Source organism: Geotrypetes seraphini, chromosome 5 (genome assembly GCF_902459505.1).
Source record: "Geotrypetes seraphini chromosome 5, aGeoSer1.1, whole genome shotgun sequence".
Taxonomy (NCBI): domain Eukaryota; kingdom Metazoa; phylum Chordata; class Amphibia; order Gymnophiona; family Dermophiidae; genus Geotrypetes; species Geotrypetes seraphini.
The window spans coordinates 42,015,185-42,028,550 of NC_047088.1; the positions used below are offsets into that span (position 1 = coordinate 42,015,185).

General features: G+C 42.5%; 1 protein-coding gene across 4 annotated transcripts in view; it reads left to right on the forward strand.

Moving 5' to 3' along the window:
- MAP7D3 (MAP7 domain containing 3) overlaps positions 1-13,366 on the forward strand; it is a 289,399-nt gene that overhangs the window by 43,093 nt on the left and 232,940 nt on the right. For all 4 annotated transcript variants that reach the window (XM_033945723.1, XM_033945721.1, XM_033945722.1 and 1 more), the window contains exon 4: positions 7,211-7,374. In XM_033945723.1, coding sequence (XP_033801614.1) covers positions 7,211-7,374 — 164 coding nt within the window. The remainder of the gene's footprint in view (positions 1-7,210; positions 7,375-13,366) is intronic.

The window sequence follows — 13,366 nt, forward strand, 5'->3', positions numbered from 1 at the left end:
TGGTAAGCAAATTAATGGAAACACTTTTAAAACAGAGAATGGTCAAGTTTCTAGAATCCTGTGGATTACAGGACCGGAGGCAACATGGATTCACTAGAGGTAGGTCTTGTCAGACAAATCTGATCAATTTCTTTGACTGGGTGACCAGAGAATTGGATAAAGGATGTGCGCTAGATGTGGTGTATTTAGTTTTTAGCAAAGCCTTTGACAAGTGTTCCACACAGATGTCTAATAAATAAATTGAGTGCTCTTGGGCTGGATCAGGAATAGAGAATGACACGGTGACAAAATTCATCACCGTTCCCGTCCCTGCAGAAAACCGCGGATAATAAACCCATGTCATTTTCTAGTGTCTATTTCATCCTCTGTCCTTCTACACCAGCATTATTCAAAGCAAAGCTTGCGGGTCAGTGGTTGTGGCCATTCATATTCTGATTCTTCCCTCTTTCCTTAAAGAATGACATGAAGATGGTTTCCCGTGGTTATTCGCGGGGATGGGAACGGTGATGAATTTTGTCACCGTGTCATTCTCCAGGAACTGGTTGAGTGGAAGGCGACAGAGGGTAGTGATCAATGGAGATTGCTTTGACGAAAGGGATGTAACCACTGGTGTGCTTCAAGGTTCTGTTCTTGGGCCTGTTCTTTTTAACATTTTTATAAATGATATTGCTGAAGGGTTGTCGGATAAAATTTTCCTCTTTCCAGATGATATAAAAATCTGCAATAGAGTAGACACGCCGGATGGTGTGAATAACATGAAGAAAGACCTGGTAAAGCTTGAAGAATGGTCTGAAATTTGGCAGCTAAAATTTAATGCTAAGAAATGCAAGGTCATGCATTTGGGCTACAAAAACCAGAGAGAACGGTACAGTTTAGGGAGTGCACGACAGAAGAGTGGAACTTGGATGTGATTGTATGTGATGATCTTAAGGTGGCCAAACAGATTAAAAAGGTGATGGCAAAAGCTAGAAGGATGCTAGGTTGCATAGGGAGAGGTATGGCTAGTAGGAAAAAGGAGGTATTGATGCCCCTGTATAAGACTTTGGTGAGACCTCATTTAGAATATTGTGTACAATTCTGGAGGCTGTACTTTCAAAAAGATATAAAAAGGATGGAGCCGGTCTAGTGGAAGGCTACTAAAATAGTATGTGGTCTTCATCATAATGCGTATGGGGACAGACTTAAAAATCTCAATCTGTATACTTTGGAGGAAAGGCAGGAGAAGGGAAATATGATAGAGACATTTAAATACCTATGTAATGTAATGTAAATGCGCATGAGTCGAGTCTCTTTAATTTGAAAGGAAACTGTGCAATGAGAGGGCATAGTATAAAGTTAGGAGGTGATAGGCTCCGGAGTAATCTAAGGAAATACTTTTTCACAAAAAGGGTGGTAGATGCATAGAACAGTCTCCCAGAAGAGGTGGTGGAGACAGAGACTCTGTCTGAATTTAAAAGGACCTGGGATAGGCACATGGGATCTGTCGGAGAGAGAAAGAGATAATGGTTACTGCGGATGAGCAGACTAGATCGGCCATTTGCCCTTAATCTGCCATCATGTTTCTATGTTTCTACTATAACAACATTTTCTGGCAGCAAAGTCTGTGAGTTTATGTATGTGCTGAAAAAAACAAAAATGCACAGCCATGTATTAAGGATTGCTTGTATTTGCTTTAAGGTTCCTGAGAAAAGCACTAAGCACTGTACCATTGGTTTGGTTTTACACTGAAAAAATGCTCTGTTATATGCATGTGATATTCTGATATGTTTGTAAAAGTGTCTTGTTTTGCTCACAATAAAAAAAAGCAAGAAATTATTTGCTGTGAATTTGTGAACTGATTAAGAATTAAAATTTTGGGAAGAGGACTGAATAAAAACAAAAATTAACATTGTTGACAGAACCAGAATTAAAGAAGAATTAAAATTTTGTGTTTGCACATGAATAATAACCTCTGTAGAACTAAAATTATTTTCTGGATTAAAATATCACTGGTGAAGAAGACCTGTGTGCTTCTGGCTGGGCAGTTGGGCAAAGAGCTACCAGTCAAACTAGAAACTGATTCTGCCTACAGTGCTGAATACTTGGAGGCCTTAGATTATGATGGTATTCTCAAAGAGACTTTTCACAAGAACTGGGAAATGCCCCTAACCATTACAGTGGTTCCCAGAAAATTGGATACTCTGTGTAAAATAATTTCTTTTCCAGGTTTTGGCAAACCACAGCTTCAGCACCAGTCCCTAGTGGTAGAGTTGACTTTGAAAAAATCTACTCCTTCGAGAATCTATGCCTCCACCAGGGCGTGAAGGACACATTATGATAAATTTGGACATCACTTGTACCAAAATTCCATGTTGGCAAATAGAGTTCTAAATTACAATTTCTATTTTTCCTGCTATGTAAAGCACTTTGTTAAGAAATTGCCTTCTTTTAATAGATACAGTCCTCCACAACATTTACAGGAATTTTATCATATCTCTCGCACCCTTGCCCTAGCTAGAAGATATATGTCAAGATCTGCTTATTATGCATTTGAATTATCTTCCAGAGTATCAGCTATGTCAGTGACAATGAGAGATCTCGCATGTCTAAGAGTATCAGATATGGACATCAATCTTCAGGACAGATTAGCGAACATTCCCTGCTTGGGAGATGAGGTGTTTGGTGACTCTTGAAAATGCCACACAAAAGCTCACTGATCATGAGAAACATTGGGATGCTTTGGTTAAATCCAAGCTTAAGTCTTCAACTTTTAAATCTTTTAAGCCTTCTTCATATCAAAGGCGTTTTCTTTAAAACCAGCTGCTCCTCCTAGACCGTAGCAGAAAAAGCAAAAACAACAGCATCCTCAGAAATCTCAATCAGCAGCTCCTGAAAGGCCTGCTCGGTCTTTTTGACGGGCTTCTTGATAGCATAGCCACTGTTCCTCTTTCTGAGCCTCTTCCTCAACCAATCAGAGGTTGGCTCCAAATGTATTATCCTCGTTCCTTGTTGGGAACTGATAACCACAGACCTCTGGCTCGGAAAAACTATGCAAGAGGCTACTTTCTATTTTGATTTTAGAAAACTGTTAAAGACACATCTGTTTGATAGGTTGATATTTTAATGCGTTCTGTTTTAAACTATCTCGTTTTTTAATTGATGTATTTTAATATTTGCCTGTTTATCTGTATGTTATTTTATTTGCACTGTATGTATCAACTTTTCCTGTTGTGAACCGCTTTGAACCTTTTTGGTATGGCGGTATATAAAAATAAAATTATTATTATTAAAAGTCAATCGAGAGGAATACTCTCTTCGTCAATATGCCTCCAGATCAATCTCCAAGAGAGTCTTCTTTCAGCCCTCAGTAGATGTCCCTTCTTCAGGAGATAGTATCTCTTCTTCTTCTCAATGCTATAGAAAATGTTCCACCTGCGAGAGAAACCGGGGGTTTTACTCCCGGTATTTTCTCATCCAAAGAAGACGAGAAGTCTATGTCCAATCTTAGACCTCAGGGGCCTGAACAAGTTTCTAGTAAAGGAAACATTTTGGATGTTGTCCCTGGCAACTTTATATCCCCTCTTAGATCGCAGCAACTGGCTATGCTCTCTAGATCTCAAGGAGGCTTATACTCACATTCCAGTGATTCCGACCTCCAGGAAATTCCTCAGATTTCAGATAGCACGGCACCATTATCAATACAAGGTCCTGCCCTTTTGCCTTGCATCCTCTCCCAGAGTATTCACCAAGTGCCTGGTTGTAGTGGCAGGGGCATTGCGGGCTCAGGGTCTCCAGGTGTTCCCCTATCTGGTCGATTGGCTGATCAAAGATCCAACCTCTCAAGGGATGATTGCAGCGACTCGCCTAACAATTTTCTTCCTTCAGCAATTGGGTTTTGAAATCAATTTTCCTAAATTCCAAATTCAGCCCTCTCAGACTGCAATTTATCGGAGCTCTGCTAGACACCATTCATCTCGGATAGTTTCTCCCTCAGCAAAGACTAGAAAATTTTGATTCAGCTTTGCACTCGGACTTCTCATCTTCTATCACTCTCGGCCAGCAAATGATGGTACTATTGGTCACATGGCTTCCACGGTGCATGTTACTCCATTTGCGAGACTTCATCTCAGGATGCCTCAATGGGTATCTGTGGTCTCAAGCTCTCGACCTACTGTCTCAACATGTTATGGTCACTCCTTCACTTCGACAATCTCTGCAGTGGTGGATGAACTCTTCCAATCTTCCAGAGGGTTGTTGTTCCACACACCTCCACATCAGAAGTTTCTGACAACGGACTCGTCCACCTAAGCTTGGGGGGCTCATCTGGTCTTCACACTCAAAATCACTGGTCTACCCAGGCCAGCTTTGCCAAATCAATCTGTTGGAACTCGGAGCCATCTACAATGCTTTCATAGCTTTTCAGCACATTGTCACCAATCAGGTTGCAATGTATTGCATAAATAAGCAAGGCAGCAAGGGCTCTCTCTGTCTTTGTCAGGAGGCCCAAAAGATTTAGACCTAGATGATTGCTCACAACATATTTCTGCAAGCAATATAATTCAAGTGGAACAAAATTCTCTTGCAGACACTCAGCAGGTTTCTTCAACCACAAGAGTGGATGCTCAACTCTGTAGTTCTGCATACCATCTTCTCTCAGTGGAGGTCTTGTTTGCGTCCCTCCCCCAACCAGAAGCTGCTCCAGTTTTGCTCCAGGCAGTACTCTCTCCTCAACGTCTAGAAGCAGAAGCTTTTCTACTGGATTGGACACAAGTTTTTCTATGCATTTCCTCCAATCCCTCTCATCCTCAAGACGCTTGTTAAGCTCAAACGGAAGGAGACAAACTATGATTTTTATAGCTCCTCGGTGACCCAGACAACCCTGGTTTTCCCTTCTACTTCAACTCTGTATCAAGGAACCAATCCCTCTTCAGATTTTTCCATCTCTTCTCACACAGAGTCATGGATCTACACTTGACAGCTTGGTATCTCTCGGGCTGACCTTCATCTTTCCCAGCCTGTCAGGCTTATCTTAGAAGCAGCAAGAAGACCGTCTATGTAACAGTGTTATCAGCAGAAATGGAAACGGTTTTCCATGTGCTTTACTCTTTTTCATCATGATGCTAAATCCACCTCTGTATCTTCAGCATTGGATTACCTTCTACATTTATCCAATTCAGACCTCAAGACCACTTTGATTAGAGTTCATCTCGGTGCTATCGACGCTTTTCATAGACTAGTTGATGGAAAACCTCTCACTGCCCATCCTCTTGTATCCAGATTTATGAAAGGACTTTTCAATGTCAAACCAACTCTCAAACCACCTCCAGTGGTTTGGGATCTTAATGTTGGTTGTTGCTAGACTAATGAAGCCTCCTTTCGAACCAATGTCTAAGGTTCATCTCAAATACCTCACTTGGAAAGTAGTTTTTCTCATCTCCCTTACTTCTGCTTGAAGAGTAAGTGAACTTCAAGCGCTGGTGATGGACCCACCCTTCAGTGTTCCACCATGACAAAGTTGTGCGTCACACCCATCCAAGGTTCCTTTCTAGTCATCACTGAATTTCATCTCAATCAATCTATTGTACTTCCAGTGTTTTTCCCTAAGCCTCATTCTCATCCTGGAGAGATGGCTCTTCACACTCTAGATTGCAAAAGAGCTTTGGCTTACTACTTGCAGAGAACTCTGCCACATAGAACTTCTCAACTTTTCATCTCCTTTGATCCTAACAAGTTAGGACATCTTGTATCCAAGACAACGATTTCTATATGGTTGGGGGCTTGTATCGCCTTCTGTTATGCTCAGGCAGGGCTCCAACTGGAGAGTTGAGTCACAGCCCACAAAGCCCGAGCTATGGAAGCTTCAGTTGCTTTCCTATGTTCCACTCCTATTGATGAAATCTGTAAAGCTGCTACTTGGTCCTCAGTTCATACATTCACATCACACTACTGTCTGGAATCTTATTCCATATGGGATGGTCAATTCGGCCAAGCAGTATTGCAAAATTTATTTTCCTAATGGCCAACTCTCCCTCCATCCCATTCTAGTAAGCTAGGGAGTTCCTACATGTGAGAATATGCTGCCTGCTTGTCCTGGGATAAAGCACAGTTATTTACCGTAACAGGTGTTATCCAGAGACAGCAGGCAGCTATTCTCACAACCCACCTGTTGGCTTCTTAGATTGCTTATGAAACTGAGAAGCCGTGAACAGCGTTGTGCGGGAAGGCACTCATGCATGCGCAGTTCAGGCAGTTCGTGAACTTTCTCAAGTTCTTAAAGTGGCGATGCACTTTTAAAGCTGTAGTTCCATGGATGACTTCACCCACATGTAAAAAAATATCTGCCTGCTGGATAACACCTGTTACGGTAAGTAGTACATCATATAATGATGAAGTAGTACATCACATAATGATATCACATTTACAAGAGATTCAGAACTGAGTTTAAAATAATATTCACAACCCTTTATTAATACATTCACAATAGCTGTTTTTAGTTTGTTTCAAAGATATACATATCTTTATCTTTAATATTTTCACATTTTATTACCAGAGAACTTGGGAATGTAAATGTAGTTATCCACTTGTATCCGTTTATTTAAGAAACTTCGAAATGACTATGATTCTTTTTGTTAAATTCATTATTGTTTATCATTTACCTTGATTTGATATATTGTAAAATATTATCCAGGCTTAGGTAGTTTATATAAAATCTAAATTATAGTCGGAGAAAGGTAAAGGAACTCCATTGTAATATAGGAAATCCTAACAACATGCATAACAGGCAACTTATAACAGTATAAAAGTTAGATAAAATTAAAATTGCAGGCAAACTTGATGATCTCGACCACAGAATACAGAAATACACAGAAATAGTTGCACAGAATACACAGAAATAGTTGCACCTTCAAAAGTACCTTAAATATTAACCTGAAGTTGCAGTGGTAATTGATTCCAAAGTACTGGGCCCATATTCTGTTGGATGCTACCAACATTTGTTCACTATAGGGTTAAACAGTCTTGTCTAATAAAATTTATCAGAGCAGAGAGTAGGAATAAGGAAACGTGGAGAATATTTTGGAGAACAGAGACAATATTTTCTTAAAATATAAGGTGTGCTGCTCTCCCACTGCTCTTATCTATTGTTATGTCAGGTTAAAAAAAAATTCACAGCACATCTAAGGTAGATTGTCTTTTCCAGCTAACATTCCCAATATTTTGTCTTATCTGCTAGCTGCAAAAGAGTCACAGATATTGGAACGAGAGAAGAAAGCAAAACTACAGTATGAAAAACAGATGGAAGAAAGACAAAGAAAACTGGATGAGCAGAAACAGAAAGAAGAGCTGCGAAGAGCTGCAGTAGAGGAGAAGAGGAAACAAAAAGTAGAAGAAGAAAAGGTATAGTCTGTGTTTGTAAAGTAGTTTTGTCATATGTATGACCTTACTCATTTGATTTGTGGTATAAAAAAGAGTAGTTAAATTTAAAAAAAACCTTTCTTTCTGGGGTAAAGATGACTTGGGAAGGCAATGGCAGCCCCCATAGGTCGTTCATGATTTGGTACTTGTATACGAAGGACTGTCTTTATTTTTAATCTTTGAGCTTATCTACCCTAGAAGAAAAAGTTAATTCCAGTGCAATAGGAATAGTATTTGCCCATTCTTGTGAGCATACTGCAGAAAAATGTCAATCACAGTTATTGAAATAGAGAGTTTTGCGGGGACAGAAATTCTGCCCGTTCCACCCACCCGCCAGAATCCCCTCCGTCTCCACCCGTCCTCGCGAGGAATCCCCTCCGTCCCTGCCCGTCCTCATGAGGAATCCTTTTTGTCCCCGCCCGACCACGTGAGAAATCCCCTCTGTCCTCGCCCATCCCCTCAAGGAATCTCCTCTGTCCCCCCATAAAAGTTACTTGTCCCCATAAAAAGCAGCAATTACTTCTGACAGTTTTGATTTTTTTTTTTTTTTTTAAGTCTTAGTTTATTTAAACCAACAATAAAATATAATATAAACAAATAACAGTGAACAGAAATAAGAGATGCATACATTTCATGTTCCAAGCAAGCAAACAGCAGTCTTTGTTAGGTAACTATATCAATGGAGCCAGACTGACTTACAGCGCCTTTCGGAAAGAAATTAAAATTGTACTGTTTGACAGATTTATCTCCTAAACAGAAACCACACCAAATTTGTGTATTCCTTCTGTCTATTTCTTGTATAATATGTTGTACTTTCTCCATTTGCATTTTGTAACTTGCTGATTGTCCATCTCTCTTCAGTGTGAACCACCTAGAAGTTATCCGACTATGGCGGTATAGAAGAATAAAGTTGTTGTTGTTATTATTACATCACCAGAAAGAATTAGACATTAGGTCATGTGACTAGGGTCGACCATTTCTTGTTAAAAGAAATAAAAGAGTTGGATTTTTTGGCGATATAAAGCTCATGACTGTAGTGCAAACAAATCTGGTTCCACCATCTGACATAGATAACTTGTGAGAGGTCATTCCAAGATCCACAAATGGTTTTTAATACAACAATGAGGAAAGAATCGGACAATACAGCATCAAAATCATTTAAGAGAGGCACTTTTCAGGGCAATGGTTGCATAAGAAAAATGTGCCAAAACTGAACTGGAAACCCTAAAACAAACTTAGCAAGTACAGTGGTGCCTCACACAACGAACTTAATTGGTTCCAGGAGCAAGTTTGTTATGTGAAACGTTCGTTATGTGAAACGCGTTTTCCCATAGGAATACATGTAAAAAAAAATAATTCGTTCTGCAGCATAAAATATGCTAAGATGACATAAAAAAGATAAATTTTTTGTTATTATTTTTATTTAGATACATCTAAAAACATACATCTCCCTGTCCTTTTACTTCCACTATCTTCCTATCCCATCTCTATTCCCTTTTGTCTCTCTCCCCATGATCAATCATCTCACCACCTCTCTCTGCCCTCACCCTCAGGGTTCAAGATTGCTTCCACTCTTTTTCCTGTTGTTCTCTCTGCCTGTCACCCTATGATTTAGCATCCCTTCTGCCCTTGTCCAATATTTCCCCTTCTCTCCCTCCCTCTCATCCCCTGCTCCAACATGTGCTTTCAGCGGCCTTCTCCCCCATTAAGCGTCTTTTCTTCTCCACTCCACCTTTCCTCCCTCCCTGCCTCCACCTTTGTGGCGCTTTTGCACCCGACCGACAACAGAACAGGCCCGGTCGGACAAATCTCCCTGTCCTGTAGCCGCGAATCTAAATTACCTTCTTACAGCAGCTGGATTATTGAAGCTGCTGTAAGAGGTAATTTAGATTCGCGGCTACAGGGCAGGGAGGTTTGTCGGCCGGGCCTGTTGTCGGTCGATCAGGGGACCTGACCAGCTGTGCACATTCTTCGAGGCGGACCGCCCCCTCCCCCCTCTTTCGTTCGCCATTGCCTTCTTCCTACTCGTAGACACTTCTCAATTCTTATAAAGCAAAAAAGTATTTGGCTATTAGTACTTAGCTTTTATCCGGGGCCCAGGGCAACTGATGACTGTATATGATGATAAATACAATCAACACTCGGCTATGATTAAACGCTCAACGGAGCGTCTCCGTTTCGCTCTAACTGTAGGTTCCTCGAGAGATGAAGTCTTCCTGATGTCAGCGCTGACGTCGGAGGAAGGGAGGGCTTTGCTTAAGCCCTCCCTCCGACGTCAGCGCTGACATCGGGAAGATTTCCGTTCGGCTGTGGGCTGCGACAGGGCAGGTAAGGAGAAGGAACCCCGGAAGGATGCAGCTCGGGCGACTTCGTTGTGTGAAACGAAGTCCGTTGTACGAATCACGGCATAAAGTTCGTTGTGCGCAGCGTTCGCTGTGCGAGGCGTCCGTTATGCGAGGCACCACTGTACTTCATTTTGTACTAAACACAATTGGTGACATAACTATGAGAGGGGGCTGGGCTTCCTACTTTGAGCATAGCCCCCCTCCAAATGAACCTCTCCCTTGCTGTAGCTGTAGTTTGTTTTTCCATCATCTTGGTACCAGTTTCTGCTTTTGTCTATCTTCTACTAATTCTCTTTCCAGGCCTTGGGAACACTTGTTTCATCCCCGCGGGAGTCCTGTGAGCCTGGTGGGGATCCCCACGGGAGTCCCGTGAGCCTGGGGGGGGGGGATCCCTGTGGGAATTCTGTAAACTTGGGGTGATCTCTGCGGGACCCGCAGGATTCCCGTAATCCCCATTCCCGTGCAGACCTTTATTTTGAAACCTCCTTCTCATGGGAGTCTGCTGCCCCTTCAGTTTCTCTTTCTGCAGTTGAGTATGAAAGGTGTCTTCTGATCTGTTCAGTTTATTTTTAATTTTATGATAGTTTTATGGTTTTTTGCTCTCATTGTGGTCTTCATGAAATCCAAGATCCCTTTTGATGGATGGAGAAGAGCAGATTTTAAATCTGCCACTGGCAGGTGTGTTTGCTCACCCCTTTGACTTGGTCAGGGACTAGAGTGTAGACTGTCCAGGTACTTATAGTGTTCCTTTGGGGTGCTCACGGTCTTGGTTGTATTTTGTCTCCTCCACCCCCCACACACACACTTTTTCACCCGAAGATCACAGCAAAGTGGCTGAGGGTCTCTCCTAGAACAGTTACACCTGAGAGGAGCTGAAGCAGCCAGAAACAGCAATTTTCCTAGCATATGGCCTGCGAGTAAGGTTGTGTCAGCCAGTAGGTAAAATGGGGGTGGGTGGGTGATTGTCTTCAACGCTGTTTTTAACTCTTTCTACAGCTAGGGCTTTGGTCCCCTCCCCTAAAATCCTTGTTTTTTTGAGGCTTTTGGTCAGCCTTGAGGTGATTGAATGCTGTTCTTTAGCACTAAAATTTACCAGCTTTAGCCATCTTGGATTTTCCTGATTTTTTTCTAAGTTGGCAAACTTCTCCAAAGCACCTCGTTTCCAAAGTGCCAGAGATGACTTTAATACCCCTATATCATGCCTTGTTAGTGAAGGACGGGCAGCAGAAGAGTGCTGCGTCGAGCAAAGCAGGGAGGTGGGAACTTCAATTCTGGGGCATGGCCCATGCTTTTGAGCCTGTTAGGGGAGCGAAAATTTCCCCAGGAGCCTCGGAACAGCGGTACAGCATGCCGAAATGGCGCAGAGGCTCCGTAGCTTAAGAAGAGGTGTCTCCTTCCTTCTAAAGGGGAAGGAGAGTTGCCTATTAAGGTCTTTACCCTAGAGTTCATTAATCTGCTCTGGTAGGTGTATGTGCACGGCCAAAATACATAATTTAGGTCTGCTGAAGAGCGACTCTCGGTGCATGCGTCTGAGTCCTCAGAGTGCTTCTTATATGGAAGCGGAACTTCGGGGATGAAAGTTCAGTCTTGAACCCCTTACTGTCTCAAAGTGAGGCCTCCCTAATGGGAGATTTAGCCTCCTATGTTGAGAATCAGGATGAAGTCCTGGCTGCGTATCTGGGAGAGGAGCCTGCCATACGGCAGCAGTTCATGTCTTCAACCCTTCCAGAGGTTATTACAGAGCTCAAGATTGATCCGCCTCAGCCCCAGTCATCTCAATGTTCTCTTTTGAGCAGGATCTGATCTCAGCCCACATCCTTTCCTTGTCATCCAGACATGAAACTCCTGGACAGAACCCTGGGAGGTCCCACTAGGCTCCCTCAAAGGGTCAAAAGCCATGACTAGGCTGTATCCTCTGGATCAGGAATTCCAGCAAATGTTTGCTATGCCAAAGGTAAACTCCTTGATGGCACAAGTGACTAAAGGCTCGTCCTTACCCAGTGAGGGAGGAGTCGTGCTGAAGGATACACTGGACTGCAGATGCAGAATGGATATGGTCCTCAGGAGGCATTTTGAGGCCCTAGCCCTAGATGTTAAAGTAGTGTCAGCTGCTTCCTTCATAGCATGCGCCTGCCATTCATGGCTGCGAACCCAGACTTGATAGCAGCTGAGCCATTACCTCAGCTCATGCTAGCAGGAGGGCAGCAAGAGTCTCCACATACTCCATCTCTGCCCAATGCATGCTGTGGATCAGACAATGGGTGCGCGATTCAGCCTCTAAGATTATGCTTAGCAGGCTCCCTTTCAAGGAACAGATGCTTTTTGGCAAAGGCCTGAATGATCTTATGGCCAGGGTTCAAGATCATTGTCCCAATTCCTTACTGAACAGCAGACCTCGAGCAGCTAGAAGCTAGAAATTGAGCTCCTTTTGGGAGTTCCGATGTTTTTGCCAATACTCCTCTGTGTGGAGGCTCATCTCGGAGGACCTATCAAGGTTCCATACGGAGATATTTTGGAAGCTAGAAAATCCAAAGTACAGGTTCCTTGGCCACAATGGTAACCAAGAAGCCGCAATGATGCTAGGCCTCCAGCCACCTTTCAGAAAATTGGGGGTCGGCTCTTGGACTTTCTGGAGGCCTGGGAAAACATAACAACAGATCTTTGGGTCTTGGATATTGTTAGTGAAGGTTACAAAATAGAGTTTGCATACCCTCTGTATGACTGGTTCATGGATTCTCTGGCGGGCCGACCAGATTGGGTGATCCAAACCTGTGCAACATTATACAGATTTCTGGATATTCAAGCCATAGAATCAGTTCCAGAAGTATACTCAGGCTCGGGCAGATACTCAATATACTTTGTTGTGCTCAAGAAGGATTCTGACAACTGGAGGTCAATTCTGGATCTCAGCCATGTCACTGTGGCCCTGAGGGTTCCGTGTTTCTGGATGGAGATGGTGAAATCTGTCACTGCAGCAGTCAAGCTGGGAGAGTTTTTGGCCACCCTGGATTTGACAGAGGCTTATCTCCATATTTCAATTTTCCTGGCACACAGAAAATTCCTGAGATTTCATGTGTTGGAGAATCACTATCAATTCTCTGCGCTACATTTTAGGCTAGCAGTGGCACCCCAGACATTCACCAAGGTGATGGTGGTGGTAGCAGCTCATCTCCACAGGGCCACAGTGCAGACTTTCTAGTTCATCCTTATTTAGATGTGGCTTTTCAGAGCCCCCTCTTGAGAAGAGGGAAAAAGAGCAGAGGGGCAGTTGTGCAAACTTCGCAGAGTCTGGACTGGATTGTAAACTTTTGAAAGAGCCAATTATTGTTTATTGTTTTTGATTTATTTATAATCCGCCTTTTACATGATGAAGTACATCAACACATTCATAAATATACACAAATGACATTATAATCATTTTACAAAAAATTAAATATCACCAAATTACATGACAAACTAACATAAGAACATTAATCTCTCCAGACAATAGAAACATAGAAACATGACGGAAGATAAAGGCCAAATGACCCATCTAGTCTGCTCATCCACAGTAACCATTATCTCTTACTCTCTCTGAGAGATCCCATGTGCCTATCCCAGGCCCTCTTGAATTCAGACACAGTCTCAAT